The sequence below is a fragment of the Ctenopharyngodon idella genome, chromosome 10 (assembly GCF_019924925.1).
Source record: "Ctenopharyngodon idella isolate HZGC_01 chromosome 10, HZGC01, whole genome shotgun sequence".
Taxonomy (NCBI): Eukaryota; Metazoa; Chordata; class Actinopteri; order Cypriniformes; family Xenocyprididae; genus Ctenopharyngodon; species Ctenopharyngodon idella.
Genome location: NC_067229.1, coordinates 27,731,723 through 27,754,303, shown reverse-complemented (window position 1 = coordinate 27,754,303; position 22,581 = coordinate 27,731,723). Strand labels below are relative to the sequence as shown.

The 22,581-nt window shown below is 37.3% G+C and overlaps 2 protein-coding genes across 3 annotated transcripts in view; one reads left to right on the top strand and one right to left on the bottom strand.

Annotated features, from left to right (window-relative positions):
- Positions 1–119: 119 nt before the first annotated feature.
- Positions 120–3,379, bottom strand: sigmar1 (sigma non-opioid intracellular receptor 1). Its single transcript, XM_051907632.1, has 4 exons — positions 3,112–3,379; positions 1,928–2,128; positions 931–1,023; positions 120–846 (listed from the first exon to the last, which is right to left on the bottom strand). The coding sequence occupies exons 1-4, from the start codon at positions 3,254–3,256 to the stop codon at positions 617–619; spliced, it is 669 nt and encodes a 222-aa protein (XP_051763592.1). The 5' UTR covers positions 3,257–3,379; the 3' UTR covers positions 120–616.
- Positions 3,380–3,501: 122 nt separating this feature from the next.
- Positions 3,502–22,581, top strand: part of galt (galactose-1-phosphate uridylyltransferase) — a 133,980-nt gene continuing 114,900 nt past the window's right edge. Inside the window, exons 1-6 of one of the 2 annotated variants that reach the window (XM_051907629.1) lie at positions 3,502–3,866; positions 4,539–4,708; positions 5,649–5,724; positions 6,586–6,634; positions 11,416–11,545; positions 17,378–17,434. In XM_051907629.1, the coding sequence (XP_051763589.1) occupies positions 3,812–3,866; positions 4,539–4,708; positions 5,649–5,724; positions 6,586–6,634; positions 11,416–11,545; positions 17,378–17,434 (537 nt within the window). In that variant the 5' untranslated portion in view covers positions 3,502–3,811. Of the gene's footprint in view, positions 3,867–4,103; positions 4,416–4,538; positions 4,709–5,648; positions 5,725–6,585; positions 6,635–11,415; positions 11,546–17,377; positions 17,435–22,581 lie in introns of those variants that run through there. The other variant, XM_051907630.1, reaches the window with a different exon arrangement.

The following is a 22,581-nucleotide window of genomic DNA, read 5'->3' as shown; positions in this document are numbered from 1 at the left end:
AGGCAAGGCGACATCTAGTGTATATATCTATGGTCGGAGCCTACAGAGACCTGAAAGTTATAGTGTTTTAATTTTTTTGTTTTGTAATGTCACAAATAAATACAAAACTTTCTCAAGAATATTAATTGATGGTTTTATTCTGGAGAGACTGCAGGCTGGACATAGATACAGTACATCAGTTTTAAACAGTACATATATCTTATGAAAAATAAAGCAGCAATTAATATTCACATTATATTAAAGGTGCAAAGAGTGTGACATTGAAATAGAGAAAACTATCTTTTAATTTTTGTCTATACCTCGTTATAACCGTTTCTGGACAGTATTGAGCTGCTAAAACATCTTGCCATGTTCAAACACAGACATTGGACCACACACACACACATTTTTTTTTTTTTTTGGGACCAACAATATGTTTTAGAAAAGACATTTGATAAACTTTTGTACAGTATGGAAAATAAAACTTTCATTGTTGGAAAATAATTACATTAAGTGCTTTCTTTCCATACATCCAATTCAACATGTCGTCTGTTCTCCATTTATAAATGAATCACCTGATGTTGTGATCAATTATCCGAATAACGAAAGGGACGGGACATACAGCGCAGTGTGATTTTCAGAGGACACCAGTATCAGTTAGAAAAGTGCTCGCCTCCAGGATCATACCCTTCACGTAAACACGTACTGTATAAAATAGTGTCAGAAAGTCCTGGGTGCTGAAGACTGTGTCGGCCAAAGCGAATCCCAGCGTGGAAGGAATGAATCCGCGGCCATATTCCACCATCCACGTCCCTGCGCTCCACTGCACTGAGGTCGCCTCTCCCGCCACATGCACTATAGTGTCACCTGACATTACAAACCAAATGAAGCTTTATGGGTAAGATGTGAGATCACTGTTAGGTCAGAGTGTGTGCTGATGACGTGTTATACCTGGATAGTAAGTCTCGCTTTTAGTCGTTCCTTCTTTCCATTGCCTGAATGTTCCAGAAATGATAGTGTCTGATATTTCTGCCCAGTAACGACCTGAAGAAGATACAAATATGAAACGTGAGTAAAAATTCAAGAAGTCCTAATGTGGCAAAACATCTGGTGTCAATGTGACATTTACTGTAGGAAAACACCTATGATAGTAATTATATATATATATATATATATATATATGAAGAGAACAAACTGCAAGGTTTGTACTCGCTTGTCATTCAGGTTCGGTTGAGCATCTGTTTATGTTCGCTGATCAATGTTTAAATGTGAATAAAAGCCTAAATTCAATCTGTTTATCATATAAAGTGATCGAGTCTCTTCAGAAAATGTGGACTAAACTGCTCAATTAATATGGATTAGTTTTACGATCTCTTTATGAACATTTTGAAGAGTCAAAGTTTCAATTGCATAGGCTGTCTACGGAAGGACGAAAATCTCTCAGATTTCATCAAAAAGATCTTCATTTGTGTTCCGAAGATGAACGAAAAGTTTGGAATGACATGAGGGTGAGTAATTAATGACAGAATTTTTGGGTGAACTAACCCTTTAACATTTAATTATTACAGGTTTGCATAACATTCAGCATTTGCATTTCACTGTTTTTATTTTGAGGAATACTGAATCTGTTTTTTGTGCATCTGAGATGAGTAAATGTCTGCTCACATTTAGTCTAGATCTACAATAACCAAAAATAAATTTACACAGCGCACACGACACCTCTGCACTTAGTCCCGATTTCTCTCAAAATGGGGACAGGAGAGCTGTCAGTCAATAAATGGGAAAACAGAGTCACTTGCGTTTCTTATTTGCAAAAGTAACTCAGATATTTTGATGTAAATTTAAAAGTAATACGTTACTTGCTACTTGAAAAAAGTAATCTGATTACGTAACTTTTGTTACTTGTAATGAGTAACTCCCGACACTGGTGGAGATGTTCTCTACTTACCTGAATGTCCACCCGTATCCACTGCTGTCCCGAAGAGCAGCACATACTCTGTTAGAGAAGCGTGCAGGAGGCACATGGAGCCCATCCACCCGCCGGCATTCACAAACACCCACTGCAGGTCCTCATCAGGCAGGATGTGTCCCGGATACCTCTTACGCAGCTCCACTACTACTTTAGAGAACGCTTGTTCGTGATCCTGGCCTACGACACACAAAGGCACTTTAGACATCTTTTTTTGTTTTAAACATATATCAGGCAAGTTAAAGTCACCATAAAATCAAAATGGACAATTGTTTTTTTTAATGGAATATTGCATTATTTATTATAAATGATTTATCCATACACATTATTATTATTATTATTTTAAATTCATGTGCCTTGTAATCTTTTATCAAATAAATTCCCCTCCCTCTTGCAGTGACATCTCTTCTTTTTCTGATGATGTGTTTATTGGCGTGAGGGCGGGACAACCTGTCACTCACATGAGATCCACCAATAGCAAACCACAACCTTCCAATTGATTCCCATTTGGCCAAAATTAAGCCCCGTCCTACTTTTGTTCTTGTCTGAGAAGCCGTTTCACTTGGATATACATCACAATAAGGAAGAAAAGACTATCGCATCTTTCTTTCGAGCCAACTTTAAAGGAAGTGTCAGGTAGATAAAGAAAGAGAGAAAGAACTTGACACTGATGTCAATTATTGCGTTTGAAATCAAGCAATATCAGTCTTAAAAGGTCAGTCCATCATGTTATTCAACTTTGCTGACCAACGGCAAAAAAAAAAAAAAAAAAAAAAAAAAAAAACAGCTGAATACAACTTTGTGTTATGTATATACAATCTATACAATAATATATCTATACAATAATAATATATATAATATATATATATATATATATATATATACACACACACACACACACACACACACACACTTCAAAGTTGTATAGAGCGGTTTAAAATACTTGGTATATCTTGGAAATATAAGTAAATATAAATAGGATATTGCAATACTTGTTCTCTGTAGCAATAGTAATATTGCGAATGGTGTAATCCATAGAGCTATAGCTCTATATATGCATTACAACATTCGCAATATTACTATTGCAACAGAGAACAATTATTGCAATATCTTAGCAACAGATGTAACTTCAGAATAGAAACGGAATATACGTGTTTACTCACCTGCATACTGTTTGGCTAACTTGGCAACATCTTCTTTTGTAAAGACATATTGTTTATTTGCCATCCAGTATCTTATAAACTGAACTGTCAACACCAGAACACCAAGAACCACCACCATCTTTAGAATATTTCTTATTAAAGACATCGTAAGCCGACCACAAATAACAATTTAAAAGTAAAAAGCTCTCTGAGATTACAAAAGACATTAAACAGACTTCATTCAGACAAACAGCATGGCATACATGAAAGGTGACGGTCGCTGACGTGAGGTGACGTAACATCTGTGACAACCAATCAGCTGCCACAAACGGCTAGTTCTAATCCAATGAAATCGCACAGGGCTCAATAAGGAAGAAATCGACGTGAAGGTGCATCATTATTATCAATATGCCACCAAAATACGCAAAATACATAAGCACCCTTTATTAATACAGTGAAATATATCGAATTAATGAACTTAGTTATGTATTTCGTATTATTTATGTTCTCGAGAAAATTTAAACGAGGAAACATTGTTCGGTTTATTCATCTGTAAAAGCTGCATACTGCGTTTTATGTACGCAATCTTGTTCACTACAGGATACTTAGGAGAAGGATCAAATGAAGACTTGAAACTCTGACAAGAAACGATCATTGAATTCATGTTTAAAACCCATAACGGGTGATCGGATAGATTACGTATCCACAGGAAAATTTTATTATGTCAGTAAGTAGTAGGATGGATAGTATCAGTAAACCCATGTTTGATCCTAAAGGTAAGGTTTTTACATATTGACACATATGCATATTTTTTTCTGACCTTTGCATAATTCACAGACAATTCTGTTTAATGTAATGCAATGACCATTTTTTTTTCTTTCAAACTCCTGTCTTTTGAAATCACTGAAAATAGTACACTCGCTTAGATGTGTCACGTGATGGCTGGCTGTGAAGCTGATCATGTGATTTAGCGGTGGGACGTCTGAATCATTTTATAGAATCGATTCGTTCGGACGGTTTAATTCAATGAACTGATTCACCCATTGGGAATACCTTCCAAAGTATTAGCGGAATTTTACGAATCATTTTGAGATAAAATACATTTTAGTTAAATACTACTGTTTATCACCGTGTTTTAAACTAGGTGATATAGATTGCTTAGAAATGTATGATGTTTATGCTTTACTTTAACTGTCAAAATTTTCCTCTCAAAGTGATTTACAAACACTGCGAAGTAGTTATCAAAAGATGATTTTTAACATATCAAGTGGCCTGTTACATTTTAAGTCAAATCAAACGCAGAAACAGCTGTAAATAATGCACAAGTAAGCATGATTTAATAAATATTTGCTAGAATAACATTTTAAACAAGTTATGTAAGGTATATTTTACTCCTGGTGGGTTGACCTTAACTCAAATTATTTTTTGCATCTTGATGTTTGTTTCAGAGCACCAGCATTTAAGGTACAATCCTCTGCGGGACTCATGGGTTCTGGTCTCGGCCCATCGAATGAAGCGTCCGTGGAAAGGACAGGTGGAGAAACCGTCAGAGGACAACATCCCACGACATGACCCCAACAACCCTCTCTGTCCTGGCAGTGTGAGAGCTAATGGAGAGGTAGGCGACTGAACCTCTCACATGGTTTAGTTTCATCCCATTTCTTCAGCTGATAGGGATTTATGTTACACTTTTTATTTTTTATTTCAAAGCTCTCTTTATGAAGGCTATAAATGAGCCTTATTTGTGTTTTACCCATTTTACCATGTGCTTTACATGTTTTTCATGTATCAAGTTCTTATAATGGCCACATTTTCTGTAGTTCGTGCTTTTGGACTGAATATTGCTCAGGTGTCTGCCTCATTGATACCTAAAGCTCATTGCATGAAGTGAGATAAAGCTGAATTACAGAATGAAGGTGTTTATATATTCTCAATTTTTGTGCTGCATCACTGTAGTGCCATTTCCAATTCAATTACATGTACTTTTCCATTAAATATCAGATTGTAGTAAAACAGTCCATTTACAGTATAGTTTAAAAATTCATGAGCTTATAGTTTTAAGCTCTCGACACCTCTGGCTTAGCCTGGAGCATTATGGGTGCTTTTTTTTACGAACACAGATGAAACCATCTTGTCTGTGGAAAATGATGTGTCTGCAGTGTTCTCTGACTAAGCAGAAACAAACGTTGATATCCTTTCCTTGAATGTACGTTTCATGCCATCTCTCTGTCGGCTCGTGTGAGTTATATGCTAATGAGTATTCAGTGGCACTCTTTTATCAACACTGTCTTTGGCTGACTCTCTCATTCCTGGATATTATTATTTAATGATTAATTAAAATAAAGAATGTTGCCAGGCTACTTTACATTCGGACAAGATGTTAAACATGCACTCTTGAACTCTTTGGCAATATTTGATATTGTTACTTCATTCAGATATACATTTGGCTGGAAGCAGCCTGTCTACTCAGAGAGCGCTCTGGGATGTTTTTTTCCACCAATCTGTGGTTAAACGCAGGCTACACCAGTCATGTGATATTTTTCTCCATTTTATTTCAGGTGAATCCTGAGTATGACAGCACATTCATGTTTGAAAATGATTTCCCTGCTCTCCAGCCTGACGCTCCAGACCCTGGTATGATCTGCTGTCATATTCACTACCATAATACTCAATTACACACTTTCTACTATTTATGTATTAGTTTTTACTGGATATTACAGCATTTGGAATGAAATACAAACAAAAAAATGTAACATTTTTTTTTTGGACCTGTTATGGAAAACCTGGATATTTGTAATTGTGGTAATAATTTAGTACCATGTTTTACACTACCATTTAAAAGTTTGGAGACAGTAAAATTCTTTTTAAGGAAATTAATACTTTTATTCAGCTAGGATGCTTTAAAGTTATCAAAAGTGACATTAAATTAATTTATAATATTTAAAAAAAAAAATCAAATATGCATTTCTTTTGACCTTGTTCATGATTTACACAAAAATATGAAGCAGCTGTTTTCAACATTGGTACTAATCAGAAATGTCATCAGATCAGCATATTAGAATGATTTCTGAAGGATCGTGTGACACTGAAGACCGGAGTAATGATGCTGAAAATTCAGCTTTGCATCACAGCAATAGATTACATATTAAAATTGAAAACATTTATTGTAAATTCCATAACATTACTGTTTTTTTGATCAAATAAATGCTGTCTTGGTGAGCATAAGATATTTATTTCAAAATAATAATAAAAAAAACAAAACAAACAACAACAAAAAACTTACTGACCCCAAACTTGAACATCAGTGTATATACCATGTTGTTATCATCTGATACAGTTAGTCTATTATGGTACCACTACAGTACTTTTTTGCCTTTTTAATAAAAGTAGACAGTTATGTGCAACTTTTAGTGTGCAATTTTAGGCTGTACGTTAGTGAAGCAGTTCATTTCAGCGTATTAACAATTTGCTGATAATTTGTTTTGCTGGTTCTAGGTTCAGATCATCACCCACTTTTCCAGAGCAAAGCAGCCAGAGGCATTTGGTGAGAACAGTTTATTTCTTCTCCTTACGAACTAAACTTACTAATTAGTATTGCTGGCTAAGTTAAACATCACTATTAACAACAAAACCCTTAAAGTGCCAATATTATGCTATTTTAAAAGGTTCTTAATTTTGTTTTGGAGGTTCGATAAAGGATGTTGTGATTGGTCTACTCTGCTCTAGTGTTGTCAATAGTACCGACTTCGATACCAAGTTAGTACTGAAATTTAAAAAAATGTGATGCTTTGAGCATTGTTGAGCAGATTTGTAAACACCTCTGATTGGCCATTGTGTTCACGTGCTCATCGGATTTGTCTGTGATTGGCTACAATGATCAACGCTTTAAAAACATGTTGTAAATAGACATCAATGACGCTCTTCGATGAGTGCTTACACAGATACACACGGGAGCGTTTGAAAGCAGGCGTCTATTGCGGACAAGTCCGCGTATCTCCATCCATCACGATGCTGGCGAACGAACCTTGAACTTAGGCACAGGATGTCCTGTTAAGTCATGAAAAGGCGTCTGCAGGTCTTCAAGCAGAGTGCCAGGTGTCATCAGTACCAATACAGGACCTGCGCAGAACAATTAGCGCACATACAGATGATTCACAGCTTCTTCAAAGTTGAAGTTGGCCCGAGCTTTAACTGTAAACAGGAAAATTTCTCAAAACATACTGATAAGTTGTACTTTTCACTCAGTGAGAGGTGCAGACGATGTACATCATTATTCTCTACTGTTTGAAGATGAAAAGGAAAATAAATGCTTTAACATTCGTTGAAGAAGTCATTCAAATAATTTAATATTTAGAAAGATAAATGTTGATTAAAAAACTAAAAAACTGTAATGATGGCATTGGTTTTACCGTATCAATTTGACTCAAGTCCTCTGTCCATCCTTTGAAAGTTCATGCAAAGTGGATTTGCTTTCGCAGCACAGAAAACAGCATCTTCTCGACATGTCGACAAGCCGAACCAAACTCTTCCAGTCTCAGCTACAACTACAGTGATTGAGGGTCAAATTAGATGTTGTTCATGGGCAGTCAATGAAGACATAGGCTGGCATTATGCAGAATTGTTACAAACCTATGTAGGTTTGTGCAGGAATTAAGACTGGAATTACCAACGACTCGTTTCGGTTCAGAATCGGTTCTTTTTCTTTTTTTTCTTTTTTTGGAAGACAATAACTCCATTTATCATGTACTTGATCTTTTATATTTACAAACATACTTTTATATTTACATACTATTTTACATACTACATGAAAAGTAATATCCAAAAAAAAAAAGCATAATAGGGGCACTTTAAAGGGTTAGTTCATCCAAAAATGAAATTTCTGTCATTAATTACTCACCCTCATGTCGTCCCAAACCCGTAAGACCTTCTTTCATCTTCGGAACACAAATTAAGATATTTTTGATGAAATCTGAGAGGGTTTTTTTTTTTTTTAAATCCCCCATAGAAAGCAGAAGGTCCAGAGAAGCAATAAAGCATTAATAACATAGTCAACGTGACTACAGTGGTTCAACCTTAATGTTATGAAGCGACGAGAATACTTTTTGTGTGCAAAAAAAAAAAAAAAAAAAAAAAAAGATTTAATTCAACAATTTCATTCTTCCCCTTTCAGTCTCCATCACACGACGCATGCGTGTGATGCTGACGCAGGAGCCGGCTAATACTGAGTCAGCGTTCTGACGTAGAACACGAAAGCCTGCACTGTCTAAACAAACATATTGAACCACAGACATATAAACATTTGTAGACATATTTTTATTTTTCACAGTATAAATGGGTCTTTTTACATGAAAATATAGATGCCTGTATTTTTTTAGCATGGAGGGTCCCTGGCAAAGGAAGTCATCACATTTGGGGGGTTTGTAGCATAAAAACATGCAAACAAAATATAACAGTTATAACAGTTATTGTTTTCAGAGCACATTAGCACAGATTGCTGTAGATCGGAGCGACACTGGGGGATCCTTTGTTAGCGGTAGCGCAGTGCATTATCTCAGTTATTGTGCCTCGTGGTCCCTCTGAAGCAGTGCTAATAAACTATTTCCCTGTGTTTAATCGTGCTGTGTGTAGAAATTGATTGTGCTGCCAGAACGGGGACACCTCAGGAGAGTGTTAGCTGAGAGGAAAGAACGCAACGATTTTATGTTCTGAGTCAGATCAAGGCTTTACAGCATCTTGCATGTGTTAGTCTTGCAGATTATTTATAAAACCACCATCACCATAGTTCACCATCACCAACTTTGGTTTTGTGTACTCTTGCGCTTTTGGTTTATTTTTAATATTATTGATGTGTGATTGAGTTATTAAGGACCCGAGCAGGTAACCAAAACGGTTTCCAAAAACATGCTACTCTAGGGAAAGTGAACTTCAAGTAACTTTGGATAAAAGTGTCTGCTAAATCAATAATTTCACAATAAACTTTTCAGGTATCATTTGAAGTTGTGCATAACAATGCTACATGGCATTAATAATGTGTATTTTAATCATTTTATGTGCAAAACAAACACTCACCATTTTTGTTTGGATTAAAAACAAACAAACAAACAAACAAACAAACAAAAAAAAACAATGCCAAATAGATAAAATATATTTTAACTTTTTTTTTCTTTTTTTTTTGTAAATTACTTTATATTACAGTGGGAAAAGGTGTTATTAGCCTAGCTTGAGTCAGTATTTTTCATGATTTGAAAAAAAAAAAAAAAAGACAAAAATAACATTTACATTGTGATTATATTTTTTATATTATATTTTTGACATTTTGATTACATTTTATGTTTCTATATTTCTATTTTTGTCTTTTTATTTGTATTCTTGAGTCACTTTATTGTTTTATTAATAATATATACATATTTTTTATTATGCATAATAAATTCTGGATTTGAATTGTACCATGTTACGGATGTGCCAACTTATTGGCTGAAAAGTAATTTGAATAAATAAGCAGCTTAAAAAGACAAATCAGACAATGTCTGATATTGTCAATATTTATTTACTCTTCAGATGGGTTTTGTCTCTTTGTGGCCATGTCATATACTTAACACTAGGTGGTGCTGTCATCAAAGAAGTGAATGAGGTAGACAAGTCTGTTTGTAAAATGTCGTTCAGGCCTTTTGATTGTCACATGGACATGAGAGAGAGACACCATTTGATTGTCTAGTACCCTAATTTCCCTGATCCCTAGTGCTTTATGTTTTATCTCCTCCACACTGGTCCATTTTATGTACTATTTTTGAGGGCAGAAAAGAACTTCACAGAAGGCTGAGGAGGTACAGACGTCTGTTTTGAAACGGCACCTGTGTGTGCAACCATCCAATTAGTGGTGTAGCAGAAAAGGCCACAAACACACAGACCCTGCCAACTGACGCTCAACTCTAATGCGCTGGGATCTGACATTGTTTTCAAAGTAGCAAGAATAGCGCTCGAGGCACAAACAAGTCAAGGACGCTTAATAGAGAGAACTGGCTGCCCCACATAAAGCCTGAAAGAGGAGACTTTGGAAAGTTTGCAGGCACAGCTGTTGGGTTTCATTCAGGGCTGAGCATAGACAGAAGTATGCTATGAACTTATTCATAACATAAGTGTACATGTAACATGTCCACTGTATGTTTTATGATAAACGCTGCTTAGACCATGACTACAGAAGGAATGTGAGCTGGAAGGATGGATGATCAGATAGACTGACGGGTACAGATGAACAGATACAGATATATGTATAAATAGACAGACTGACAGACTGACAAACAAATAAACAGATAGCCATGTAGATAGATGAACAGATAGATAGGTAGATACATAGACAGACTGGCGGTAAGGAAGATAGATGGATAGATGGGCAGACAGACAGACAGACGGGCAGATGGGCAGACAGACAGACGGGCAGATGGACAGACGGACAGACCGACAGACCGACGGGCAGATAGACAGTCAGACAGACAGATGGGCAGAAAGGCAGATGGACAGACAGACAGATAGACGGGCAGACAGACAGACAGACGGGCAGACAGACAGACAGACGGGCAGATAGACAGACAGACAGACAGACAAACAGACGGGCTGATAGATAGACAGATAGACAGACAGACGGGCTGATAGATAGACAGATAGACAGACAGACGGGCAGATAGACAGACAGACAGACAAACAAACAGACGGGATGATAGATAGACAGATAGACAGACAGACGGGCTGATAGATAGACAGACAGATGGGCTGATAGACATAGACAGATGGGCTGATAGATAGACAGACAGATGGGCTGATAGACAGACAGACAGATGGGCTGATAGACAGACAGACAGATGGGCTGATAGACAGACAGACAGATGGGCTGATAGACAGACAGACGGGCTGATAGACAGACAGACAGACAGACAAGCTGATAGATAGACAGACAGACGAGCTGATAGATAGATAGACAGACAGGCAGACAGACAGATGAGCAGACAGACAGACAGACGGGCTGATAGACAGACAGACAGACAGACGAGCTGATAGATAGATAGATAGACGGACAAATGGACAGATGGGCAGATAGATAGACAGACAGACAGACGGACGGACAGGCAGACGGGCTGATATATAGATGGACGGACAGGCAGACGGGCTGATATATAGATGGACGGACAGGCAGACAGACGGGCTGATAGACAGACAGACAGACAGACAAACAAACAGATGGGCTGATAGATAGATAGATAAATGGATGGATACATAATGCTTTTAGGGGAACTTTTAACCAAATGTGTTGTTTTCCTGTTTTGTTTTCAGTAAGGTCATGTGTTTCCACCCCTGGTCTGACATCACCCTCCCTCTCATGCAGCCGGCAGAGATCCGAAAAGTGATTGACAAGTGGGCGGATCTGATTGTAGAGCTGGGCGCTGCGTACACATGGGTGCAGGTTAGTACATCTCGTCCTCTTATTTCTATTTTTGGTGTACCTGTTACTTTGCATTCACAAGCAAAACACTTACATTCATTTTGCACTAAAATACAGCCTTGAGACTCATGACTCATTTTAAAAAAATGAGACATGATCTTTTTCTCACTGTGACTCTCTCTGGGGGTGTAGCAATTTAATGAAACATTTGCACCATTTTTTGCTGGAAGAAACGTCCCCTGTAGAAGTGGAGTCACAGGGACGTGACTACATAAGAGTGTGTGTTTAAAGGAGTCAGATGCAGGGACGCCGCTCGATTGGGTTCTGTCCCAGTCTTCCTCATCAGCACTAATTGGATCAATTGGGAGATGCTCTTCAGTCAGGGCGTCTCAGCACTGATCAATGGCAGGCAGTGTGGAGCGCTCCTCTGGCCTTTCTGGACACATTAATGCTCCGGCAAGGGAATAATGGAGTACTTCAAAGGGTTCCAGGGATATGAATGCAGTGAATTAAGATGTTTGTGCCAAAAGATAGTTAACTTACGATCGTGAGAGAGTTCCTGAGCCTCAATGGCTTTTTGACAGACTATAGATTCAGTTTAACTAAGGAATTCTGCTTAATGGTACAGAACCCTACACACTTTATCATTTTATGTTTTTCTCTGAAGCCCACTTATAATGTTAGTTATATTTCTTGCAACAAAAAATAGCCATAATTTAGTTTTATATGACTATTTTACAGCCTTTTTGCTACTTCTATAGATGAATGGTCTCTGTTGTGATTGTGTAACCTTCATATAAGGATTTTGTCCTCTAATTTTTGTACAATATGCGCCATATCATCATTTTCTACATCTTACTAGTTGTTGTTTTTTCCTCCAATAGTAAACATTCCTTTATAACCACTGTCCCATGTTCAGCACATGAATGGCACATGAATGGAACACAAAATCTAGTGACAGCTGAGTTTTTGGATAACGAGTTTTATTGGCTAGTTGTTGCTGGTCAGTTCTTATTCCTGTTATTCAACATTTCTTGTCTATGTAACATAAAAATGTGTCCCATATTGGGAAAGTAAATAAATAAATAGCACTGTGGACTATCGAAATAAAGTGTTAGCAGATATTAAGCAGACAGTCTACTAATGAAAGTTAGTGGACTATCGAAATAAAGTGTAACCAAAATTAACTCTATATTGTTTCAAACAAACATATTGATGAAACACAACAACTGTCACCGTGATCAGCGGCAGGTGTAAATGAACTACTAGTCTGCAGTTTTCTCACAAACAGATAAATAATGAGGGGAAGACACCCATCGACTACACAATAACACACAACACAGTCAATACCAAATAATACAAGAAGAGTGTATTCTCTTGGTGTGCAGAAATACAATATACATTACAGTTACGGCAGTTTACAAATACCTTTCCTAATGCATTTGATGCTATGGTGTATAACAGCTATAAACTAGCAAGGAGATCAGTGCTATCAGTTAAAATTATCTTCAGAAACATATCTACAGGGTGTATTCAAAAACTTTACCTTTAGGAGAACAGAAGGTTCTTTGGGGCAGTACCCTCAAAAGGACATTTTTTGTACCTAATTTATCCCTAAAAGGTTCATAGTAGTACCTTAAGGGTACTACCATGGTACTAATATGCACCTTGTAGGGGGAGATAAAGTATAAAGTTTAAGGGTACTGCTTGAGTGACACATTGTTTTACCCCTAAAGGTAAAGTTTTTACACACTTTTTTTTTTTCTGACAGTGTAAAATCCACAAGACCATAGAGCAGGGAAGTCCAGTCCTGCTCCTTCAGGTCTTCAGGACCACTAGAAACTTCCAGGCGCAGGCTTGTGTGTTGGAGAAAAAATCTGCAGGAAGTTGCTCTCTAGGATCAGGATTGGATACCCTGTTATAGGCTACGCTCACACTGTCAGTCCAAATCCGATTATTTGAGTATCCGATTGGAATCTGATCTAAATTATTGACTTCCACATTGAGTATCGCAACTGTTCAGATTCGATTTATGTGTCCTATGGCGCTCTTTCGTTTTCCGGAATATTTGCATTGGTTTCTATGGAAATGACGTTGCATTGGTTGGTATACGCCAAAAACAACAACAGCAACATGGAGGGGTTTGCAATACAGATGTTGTCATTTACAACATGACAATGTTTAGCCGCCACGCTGGACTACTATGTCTTCTGAGGCAGCGGCAGAAATGTAGGAGGCTGGTAAAACATGTCTCCATTATATTGTCATTTTCTTCTCATCCGGCACTTTGCAAAAACACAACCTTATTTCTGCAGCGACTTTCAGCATGTTACCTATAACAACGTCTGACATCTATGGTTCATAAGGGTGCTCATGTGACCATGGCAAAAGGAAGAGCTAGCATTGCTATTGACTTACAACATTACGGCATAGTGCCGACCTCAGGTTACTCCAAGAACATTGAATCTATAACTTAACACACTGACCTAACCAGGCATAACGCAAGAAGTGATGAGAGCTATCTCGGATAAAATGTAAATTTTAGTTGTTGTCCTAACCAATTGGGATTGGGACAAGCATTTTGCACTGAGTAGACCTGTGCATTGTAAAATCTCCTTGGTCTTAATTATTATTCTACACAGCTGCATATTAAGGTGATTTCACACTTGGTTCGATTGCGTGATCCAAAGCAGAGTTTGATTGCTCCCCCCTCCCCAGATTGCTTGTCATTGGAAAACTGTAGTGTCGCGCAAAGTTAGGATACGATGTACTGTAACGCGCTGTTCTCTGTTGATGTTGTGAGAAAGTCGCAAGTCAACTTAATTAAAAAAAATTAAATAAAAAATTGTTATTTCATGATCTGGTCTTCGTCCAGTGGTTCCCAACCCTGGTCCTGTGGTACCCCCAACACTGCAAATTTTTAATGTCTCTTATTTGAAAAACCCATCTGAGCCATTCCCTTTTTTTAACCGAATCCTGGCATAAAGAAAATGAAGGACTCCTGTTTAACCAGATTACTCCTGGTTTTGGAATTTTAAATCTCCCGAGGTCATCTGGCAGAGGCGACGGCATTTTTGTGGTTTACAACTTACAGTTCAACATAAGCGCTGTGTCTGGTGCAACATTCATTCTTATCCTTCTCCTTCCTTCAAGAGCTGCTTGATACTGTTGATCACAATCTATCACTCACACATCTTGAAAGAGTGTTTGGTGTGACAGTTTTGAAGTGGTTTAGATCCTATTTCACTAACTGTTCCTAGTTTATTTCTATGGATGTTCATAGGTCTGAGATTAGCTCTGTTTTCACTGGTGTTCCTCAGGGGTCAGGCTTAGGCCCTTTACTTTTTAACATTTATCTGTCACCGCTCTCTTGAGATTGCTCAGCCTCCATTGTCATTTGCATGCTGACGACACGCAGATTTATATACATTCAAATCCTGATAAGCGCCTTGATGCTGCTTTTCTTTCTGACTGTATTACTGAGATAAAAACATGGATGAGTAATAATTTCCTATCTCTGACCAGTGGTAAAAAAGTTATGCTCATTGGTTCCTATCATCAAATTTTCAAAGCTGGTTCTCTGTCTTTGACTTTTAATGGCTCTGTTTTAGAAACCCAAAGTAAAGTGAGTAACCTTGGGGTTATTTTTGATGCTAATCTTTCATTTATTTCTTTTGTTCAGAATACTGTTAAAACATTTTTTTTCCATCTCAAAAACATCAAAAGATTGCATCCTATGTTAAACTTTCCTGTAGCAGAAAAGCTGATAAATTCCTTCGTCGTCTCTCGGATAGACTACTGTAATGACTTTTTAGCCTGAGTTTCTACAGTATTTCCACACTCAACAAGCTGCAATATATACAAAATTTGGTTGCCAGGATCTTAACTATGTCCAGGATATGCAATCATATTACTCCAGTTTTGGAATCCTTGCATTGGCCACCACATTATTTAACAGAACTGTTACATCCTTATACTCCTAATTGCAGATTACGCTCCTCACAATTAAACTTGCTGGTTGTTCCTCAAACACTCTTAAGATCTATGGGTGACAGGGCTTTCTCTTCCTATGCTCCTACCCTTTGGAACTCTCTGCCTCTTGAACTTAGGGAAGTTCAGACTTATGACATTTTTAAAGTTCAACTTAAGACATTTTTTTTTTTTTTTTTTTTACTTGCATTTGCTTGTTGATGTTTATTATTATTATTATTATTATTATTATTATTTTTTTTTTTTTTCACTTTTACTTTCATTATCTTTACTTTTATCATCTTTACTTTTATCAATTGTATTGCTTATATAGTTTACAGTGCTTTGAGAAGCTGCTTTTAAAGGTGCTTTATAAAATAGTTTATTATTATTATTATATAAGAAGTCTTTGTAACATTAAAACATCCTACAAGTTTCATAGCTTAAAACATCTTCCTCATTATAAACGAAGCATTTATTTAATCAAGTTCCAAAAATGGCTCGTTTGGATATCGGGTGATCTGTGACGTCACACGGGCAAATACATTTGCATATGACTGCCTCCAGAGCAAAACATCAACGAATAGTTTTACATCATCACACCATATGCCCGCCCACTGGCATTCAGTCGCTTAATGGCTGACATTTGCCTAAATTGATGTGAGCGTTGCATAACATCAAAAGCATATAGAACCCATTATAATCACTGACACTGTCTACACTGGATAAAGTATACAGATGCATGTTCACTTTACTCCACGTGCTTGAGTCTGCCGACAAGAGGACTAATGGAAGAGTAAATGGAAGCTATAGGAATGTTCGCTTTGATGCGTCAAGTTTAAACCGCTCATTTGCTCATTTCTGTAGAGACTTTAACAGGATACCAGTGACAGGAACAAATGGATGGTTTATTTTTAATGACGTCATGGATCGCGTCATATGTTAGTTCGGAGCATTTGACTGCAGATTGTTTTGTAACGAGACACAGTGTAATGGAGAGTTCACAAAGACACTTTTGTTGTCATCAGATAAAGCAGTCAGCTATATTGGATCTGAGAGCAGCTACATCGCAAACCGCAAATAAATGATTTCAAAACGCTTTGTTTGTAAATGACATAAATGTATATGGATAACATTTTCAAAACACTCAATAGTGAGTGGGTGTAGATACTGTTTTCTATGCAATGATGTTAGTGGCTGTTTACTGACAAGCCTTAAAGGAGCCGCCCCTTAAAAACAGGTCATTTCAGACAGAGGGTCAGAATGAGGGTTGAAAATAATATTTTTTCCACATATATATTTGGTGTGTGTGTGTGTGTGCATAAAACTTAATTAATATTATAAGTGAACCTCAATGAACATAAATATAATAATACAACAAAAATCCAGGTTGAAACAAATGATAAATCATTAATTTAGGGTACAGCAAAGTTCAGTCCAATCGGAGAAGCATCCACTGGGAGGTTGCTACAGTTACCGACTCCTCCAGATAACTCCGGTGGTTATCTCCTCTCTGTTAAACACATCAGAGTATGTGTTCTGCCTTGTCTTTGCGATTTACAGACCCAGAAGAGTAGTGACTTTAGCCGAGTCAATATTTATCAAGTGGAGTAGTCAAGGGCAGATCCTGCTCAAATCCTTTTATATCACCCTTGAGGGAGGTGCCAGGAAGTCTTAAAACTCCCTTCGACAGGATGTTTCCTTTTAAACAGCAACATGTGCTCTGATGTCTTCATGTCTTAATAAAAGAGCGCATGTTTTGTCTGCACCTGTCTGTCTGCAGGATGTTTTGGGTTGTTTCTGTACACATGTATACCGTTTGCTGTGGCTTGTTATGTCTGTGTACTTTGACAGGACATAATGTCTCTTTCTCTTGTGTTTCAGATCTTTGAGAATAAAGGAGCCATGATGGGCTGTTCAAACCCCCATCCTCACTGTCAGGTATGCCGTCACCTTCATTGATGTCCCCTTTTTCTGCCTCATTCTACGCCTCCTTCTTCCAATTAGCGTTTGCCCCTGTCGACTCTCTGAGGCAGAGAGCCCTAGAATGCTCTTCTGCAGATTAAGACGTATCCGCTGCAGTCTTCGACCATCTGGAATGCTCTTTTTTTTTTTTTTTAGGCTGGAATAGGTCTTTAACTGTCACCTCAGCGGAGAGACTGCTGACGAGACGGGGCTAATGCAAGTTTGAGCTTAAAAAGCCTGTAGACTCCAATTAGAGAACTACAGAGATGTTCTAGGAAAAGTTGTCACCGAAACCATCTTCTCACTAGAAAATTACTCTCGCCTCTCAGTCTTGGAGTCAAGCGGGCTTGTCTTATGGGGAATTTTTTAAATTTTTTTTAAAGGAGGTCACTGGGATGGCAGTGGGGTGGAAAACGTCTCTGCTTTTATCAGTTTGATAGTGTTTAGTGTATGTGTTTTATTGACATCTTCATGTTTCTGCTCAGACTCAGAGCAGCAAGGAACTTCTGTTTCCTCTCGTTTCCCTTTTTCAGGCTGTCTGTCTTACCCTTGTTTCTTCTAAGCACAGGAAGCCTGTCACTGTCGTGCCGTGACAGCGCAGCAAGCCAAACTCACTGGGTTGGCCGCACACTGAGCTCCCTCTCTCTGAATTCATCAAGTGTTGATGTACGCTGTGTGTTCCACTAGGGGGCAGTAGAGGATTTTGAGATTGTTTGACGTAAAGCTCCTTTAAAAGAAGCTGCCATAAACCACTAATTTTTTCCCTATAATACTCTCTTTATAATAAACCACACCCGAGGAATGTAGGAATTTAATAGCCATACCATAGATTTATAGGTTACCACCTTTCATTTTTTTTCTCAGCCTCATCAAATCTGATCTCTTGTGCTGATGTACTGCATAGTGATCTAACTTGTTAGGTTGGGATTGATATAGTTTAGTTGGCTGGAGAAAGTAAACTTTCTTTCTTTCTTTCTTGATTTTTAACTTGAATTAATTTTACTTGTAGTTTTTCATACATGCATGGTATATTATAAAACCTAAAAACTTAACAATCCATCTACAATAAACTTTAAAAATTTCTAAATAGCAACAGTGTTTATTATTATTTATATACTACTATATTTATACTATTTTTGAATTAGATAAATTAAAAACAAAAACTAGAAAAGCTGTGTTGCTTTAATTTATTTTATTTCAGTTTTAGTTTTATTAATTTTGCTACTTCAACTTAAATGGAAATGAGAAATGTTACCCTGGAAACTAACTGAAATAAAATAAGTTACGGTTTTAAAAGTTTAAGTTTTGCATCTTATATTTATGTTTTATTTCAGTCAGGTTTTTAATAGTGTCACATATATGTTCAGTTTAGTTCAGTTCAGTCCTGTATGTATTAGTTCTCATTAGTCACTATAGTTTAATTAGTTAAGTCTTGACAGCTGTTCCCGTTTACTGTCCTCATTTACTGTGTATTTATACTTCCTTTTCTGTTCTGTCGTTTGTTGGTTATTGTTTGTGTGTTTACACACTGTTACAACGTATCCCTGCTTGTTGTATTAAACCTTGTTTATGATTTTGAATCTGCATTCATCTGCCTTCTTCATAGTATTAGTTAACAGTAATAACAGTGGATAGCAATAACAATAAGACTGTGTTGAGAACACATTAACTTTGACAACCCTAACACTATAATGAAGCTAAAATTAGCTAAAATAACTGAAACTAGAAAACACTGAAAATAATACTTATATATATATATATATATATATATATATATATATATATAAGCTTAATTAAAAGCACAAATCAACAATGTAAATAAAACTAGGTTAATAATCTAAAAGTCAAATTTGTCGTTGTCTCTGCATATTAATCTGGGATAGGGCAAAATATTTAAACATTTTTTACTAAACGTTAATAGACCCTTTAACATCAGCACATTAGACTAGTTTCCTTGGCAACAGCTCATCCATGCATCATACTGTCAGTATGACAACACATCCACCCTGCGTCCCAGTATGTGCTGGACGTGACATCAATCACCGACCTCTGACATAAATCAACCTCCCAGCACACACGGGCTCAGCCCTGCGAACGCAGCCTAGATAGCATCAGCCGTAAGCCGCACTTAAGTTTCTCATATGATTTTATCAATGGACGCAGCTAAATATGAGTAAATAAATCCTCCCTCCCTGTACAACACGTGTGTGGCCCTCCGTGGAGAGACTGGAGCTCTGTGTGGCTTAGGTCTATGTTAGCCGGCAGGAGTTGAGCTTTACCCAGCATGCCCTGGGAGAGATGGATAAGCCTCATGTATCCGGCTGCCCACCTTCTCCAGAATGAGAGTATTTGCGGAGAGGGAGCGAGCGAGTGCTTGCGATATAGCAGGCTGGCTGTGTTGATCTGTGTCTTTTTCTCTCTGTCTGTCCCACGCTTTCTCATATCATCCGTAACCACCCACCCCTGAGCAAACACAAAACATCAGCTCAGAAAACAGAGACTCATCTTTCTCTTGAAGCGATTATCGTGGTGCAGTTTTGTGAAATTTAAAACATTTAATCTCAGGGTCTTTTCACACTTTTTGCCTATTTTAGGACTTGTATGAATTTTGCCTTGTATGTGAATGGTTAAATGAACTTGGACCCTTTAAAGCAAACTCAACTGAGACTCTTGTGAGATATATTATAAATAACAACAATAATAATAATATGAATAATGATAAATAATTTAGTATTTAGTAAAAAAAAAAAAAAAAAAAATAATGTGCTAGAGATCATCTTTTAAGGTCAGGGACAGTTTAAATGAACTCTGTTCACTTTTTGGTCCACTTAAAGTGTTCTGTTTGATTTGTGATAACACTTTTAACCTTGTAAAGCTAATTAATGCATCACAGCCTGACCTCTCTGCTAGCTTTTAGCTTTTGTGTGACTTCGGCATTAGTCATATATCACTCACATATCACCACTCCAGACCCCTTTAAACCAATTCCATCATGGAGGTTTAGCTTACATTTAGTCACTTTTAGGTTCACTTATAATGTGAACACAAACCAGGTTCAGTTTATTTTTTGCATTTCCATAATTACAAATATTTTTGTCATCACCACCATATTAAAGTACTGATGATTTATAGATAAGCAGATAGAATTATAATTAAAAATGCAGTGTATGCTTGACTAAGGCTGCATTTATTTGATAAAAAACAGACAAACAGTCATGTTTTTTAATATCATTACAGTTCAAAATAGTTTTATAATGTTTTCTGGGGTGCACTTATAATGTTAGTATGCTTTTTACATATTGTTATAATTTAGATATAAAAGACATTTTTCCTACCCTGATTTTAGCCCTCTTATTTTAACGCTCTGTTTTAAGGGGTGTGTCTGCTGTGAGGCTTCAGTGTAAACACCCACTGCTGTGATTGGTTAACATCTTTGTATATGAAATAGTGTTACTCTTTCGAAAACTTTTAGCATGTTTTTACTATTACAACTTTCAAGGTTAACCGTTCATGACAAGTGTTGTTTGTATCATTACATTTAGATCTATAGCATTATATTTAGATTGTGGCATGCAAGGTTGCAGTGATGAACATTGTAGCCAATCACAGACATGTTGTCGAGCACATGAAAGCAGTGATCTCATCAAATTCACATTGAAATTGCAATTACAGTTTGTAGAGTTTTGGCGTGTGTCCAGAACTCAGTAAACTTGCGCAGTTTGATTGACAGCTCCAGTGCGTGCTGTTTGATTGACCGTTTAAATAACAGATTACAACCCGAATTCTGGAAAAGTTGGGACATTTTTTAAATTTGAATAAAATGAAAATTAAAAGACTTTTTTAAAATCACATGAGCCAATATTTTATTCACAATAGAACATAGATAACATAACAAATGTTTAAACTGAGAAATTTTACAGTTTTATCCACTAAATGAGCTCATTTCAAATTTGATGCCTGCTACAGGTCTCAAAAAAGTTGGAACAGGGGCAACAAATGGCTGAAAAAGCAAGAAATTTTGAAAAGATTCAGCTGGGAGAACATCTAACAACTAATTAAGTTAATTGATATCAGGTCTGTAATATGATTAGCTATAAAAGGGATGTCTTAGAGAGGCAGAGTCTATCAGAAGTAAAGATGGGCAGAGGCTCTCCAATCTGTGAAAGAGTGCGTAAAAAAAATGTGAATACTTTAAAAACAATGTTTCTTAACATCAAATTGCAAATCTCATCATCTACAGTACATAACATCATCAAAAGATTCAGAGAAACTGGATAAACTCTGTGCGTAAGGGACAAGGCCGAGGACCTTTATTGGCTGCCCGTGGTCTTCGGGCCCTCAGACGACACTGCATCACTCATCAGCATGATTGTGTCAATGACATTACTAAATGGGCCAGGGAATACCAGAAACCACTGTCTGTAAACACAATCCGCCGTGCCATCTGCAGATGCCAACTAAAGATCTATCATGCAAAAAGGAAGCCATATGTGAACATGGTCCAGAAGCGCAATCGTGTCCTGTGGGCCAAGGCTCTTTTAAAATGGACTGTTTCAAAGTGGAAAAGTGTTCTATGGTCAGACGAGTCCAAATTTGACATTCTTGTTGGAAATCACGGACGCCGTGTCCTCCAGGCTACAGAGGAGGGAGACCTTCCAGCGTGTTATCAGCGTTCAGTTCAAAAGCCATCATCGCTGATGGTATGGGGGTGCATAAGTGCATACGGTATGGGCAGCTTGCATGTTTTGGAAGGCACTATGAATGCTGAAAGGTATATAAAGGTTTCCAGACAACGTCTATTTCAGGGAAGGCCTTGTGTATTTCAGCAGGACAATGCAAAACCACATACTGCAGCTATGACAACAGCGTGGCTTCGTGGTAGAAGAGTCCGGGTGCTGAATTGGCCTGCCTGCAGTCCAGATCTTTCACCTATAGAGAACATTTTGTGCATCATTAAACTAAAAATACGTCAAAGACAACCACAAACTCTTCAGCAGCTGGGAACCTATATCAGGCAAGAATGGGACCAAATTCCAACACCAAAACTCCAGAAACTCATAACCTCAGTCTTCAAACTGTTTTAAAAAGAAGAGGAGATGCTACACCATGATAAACATGCCCCT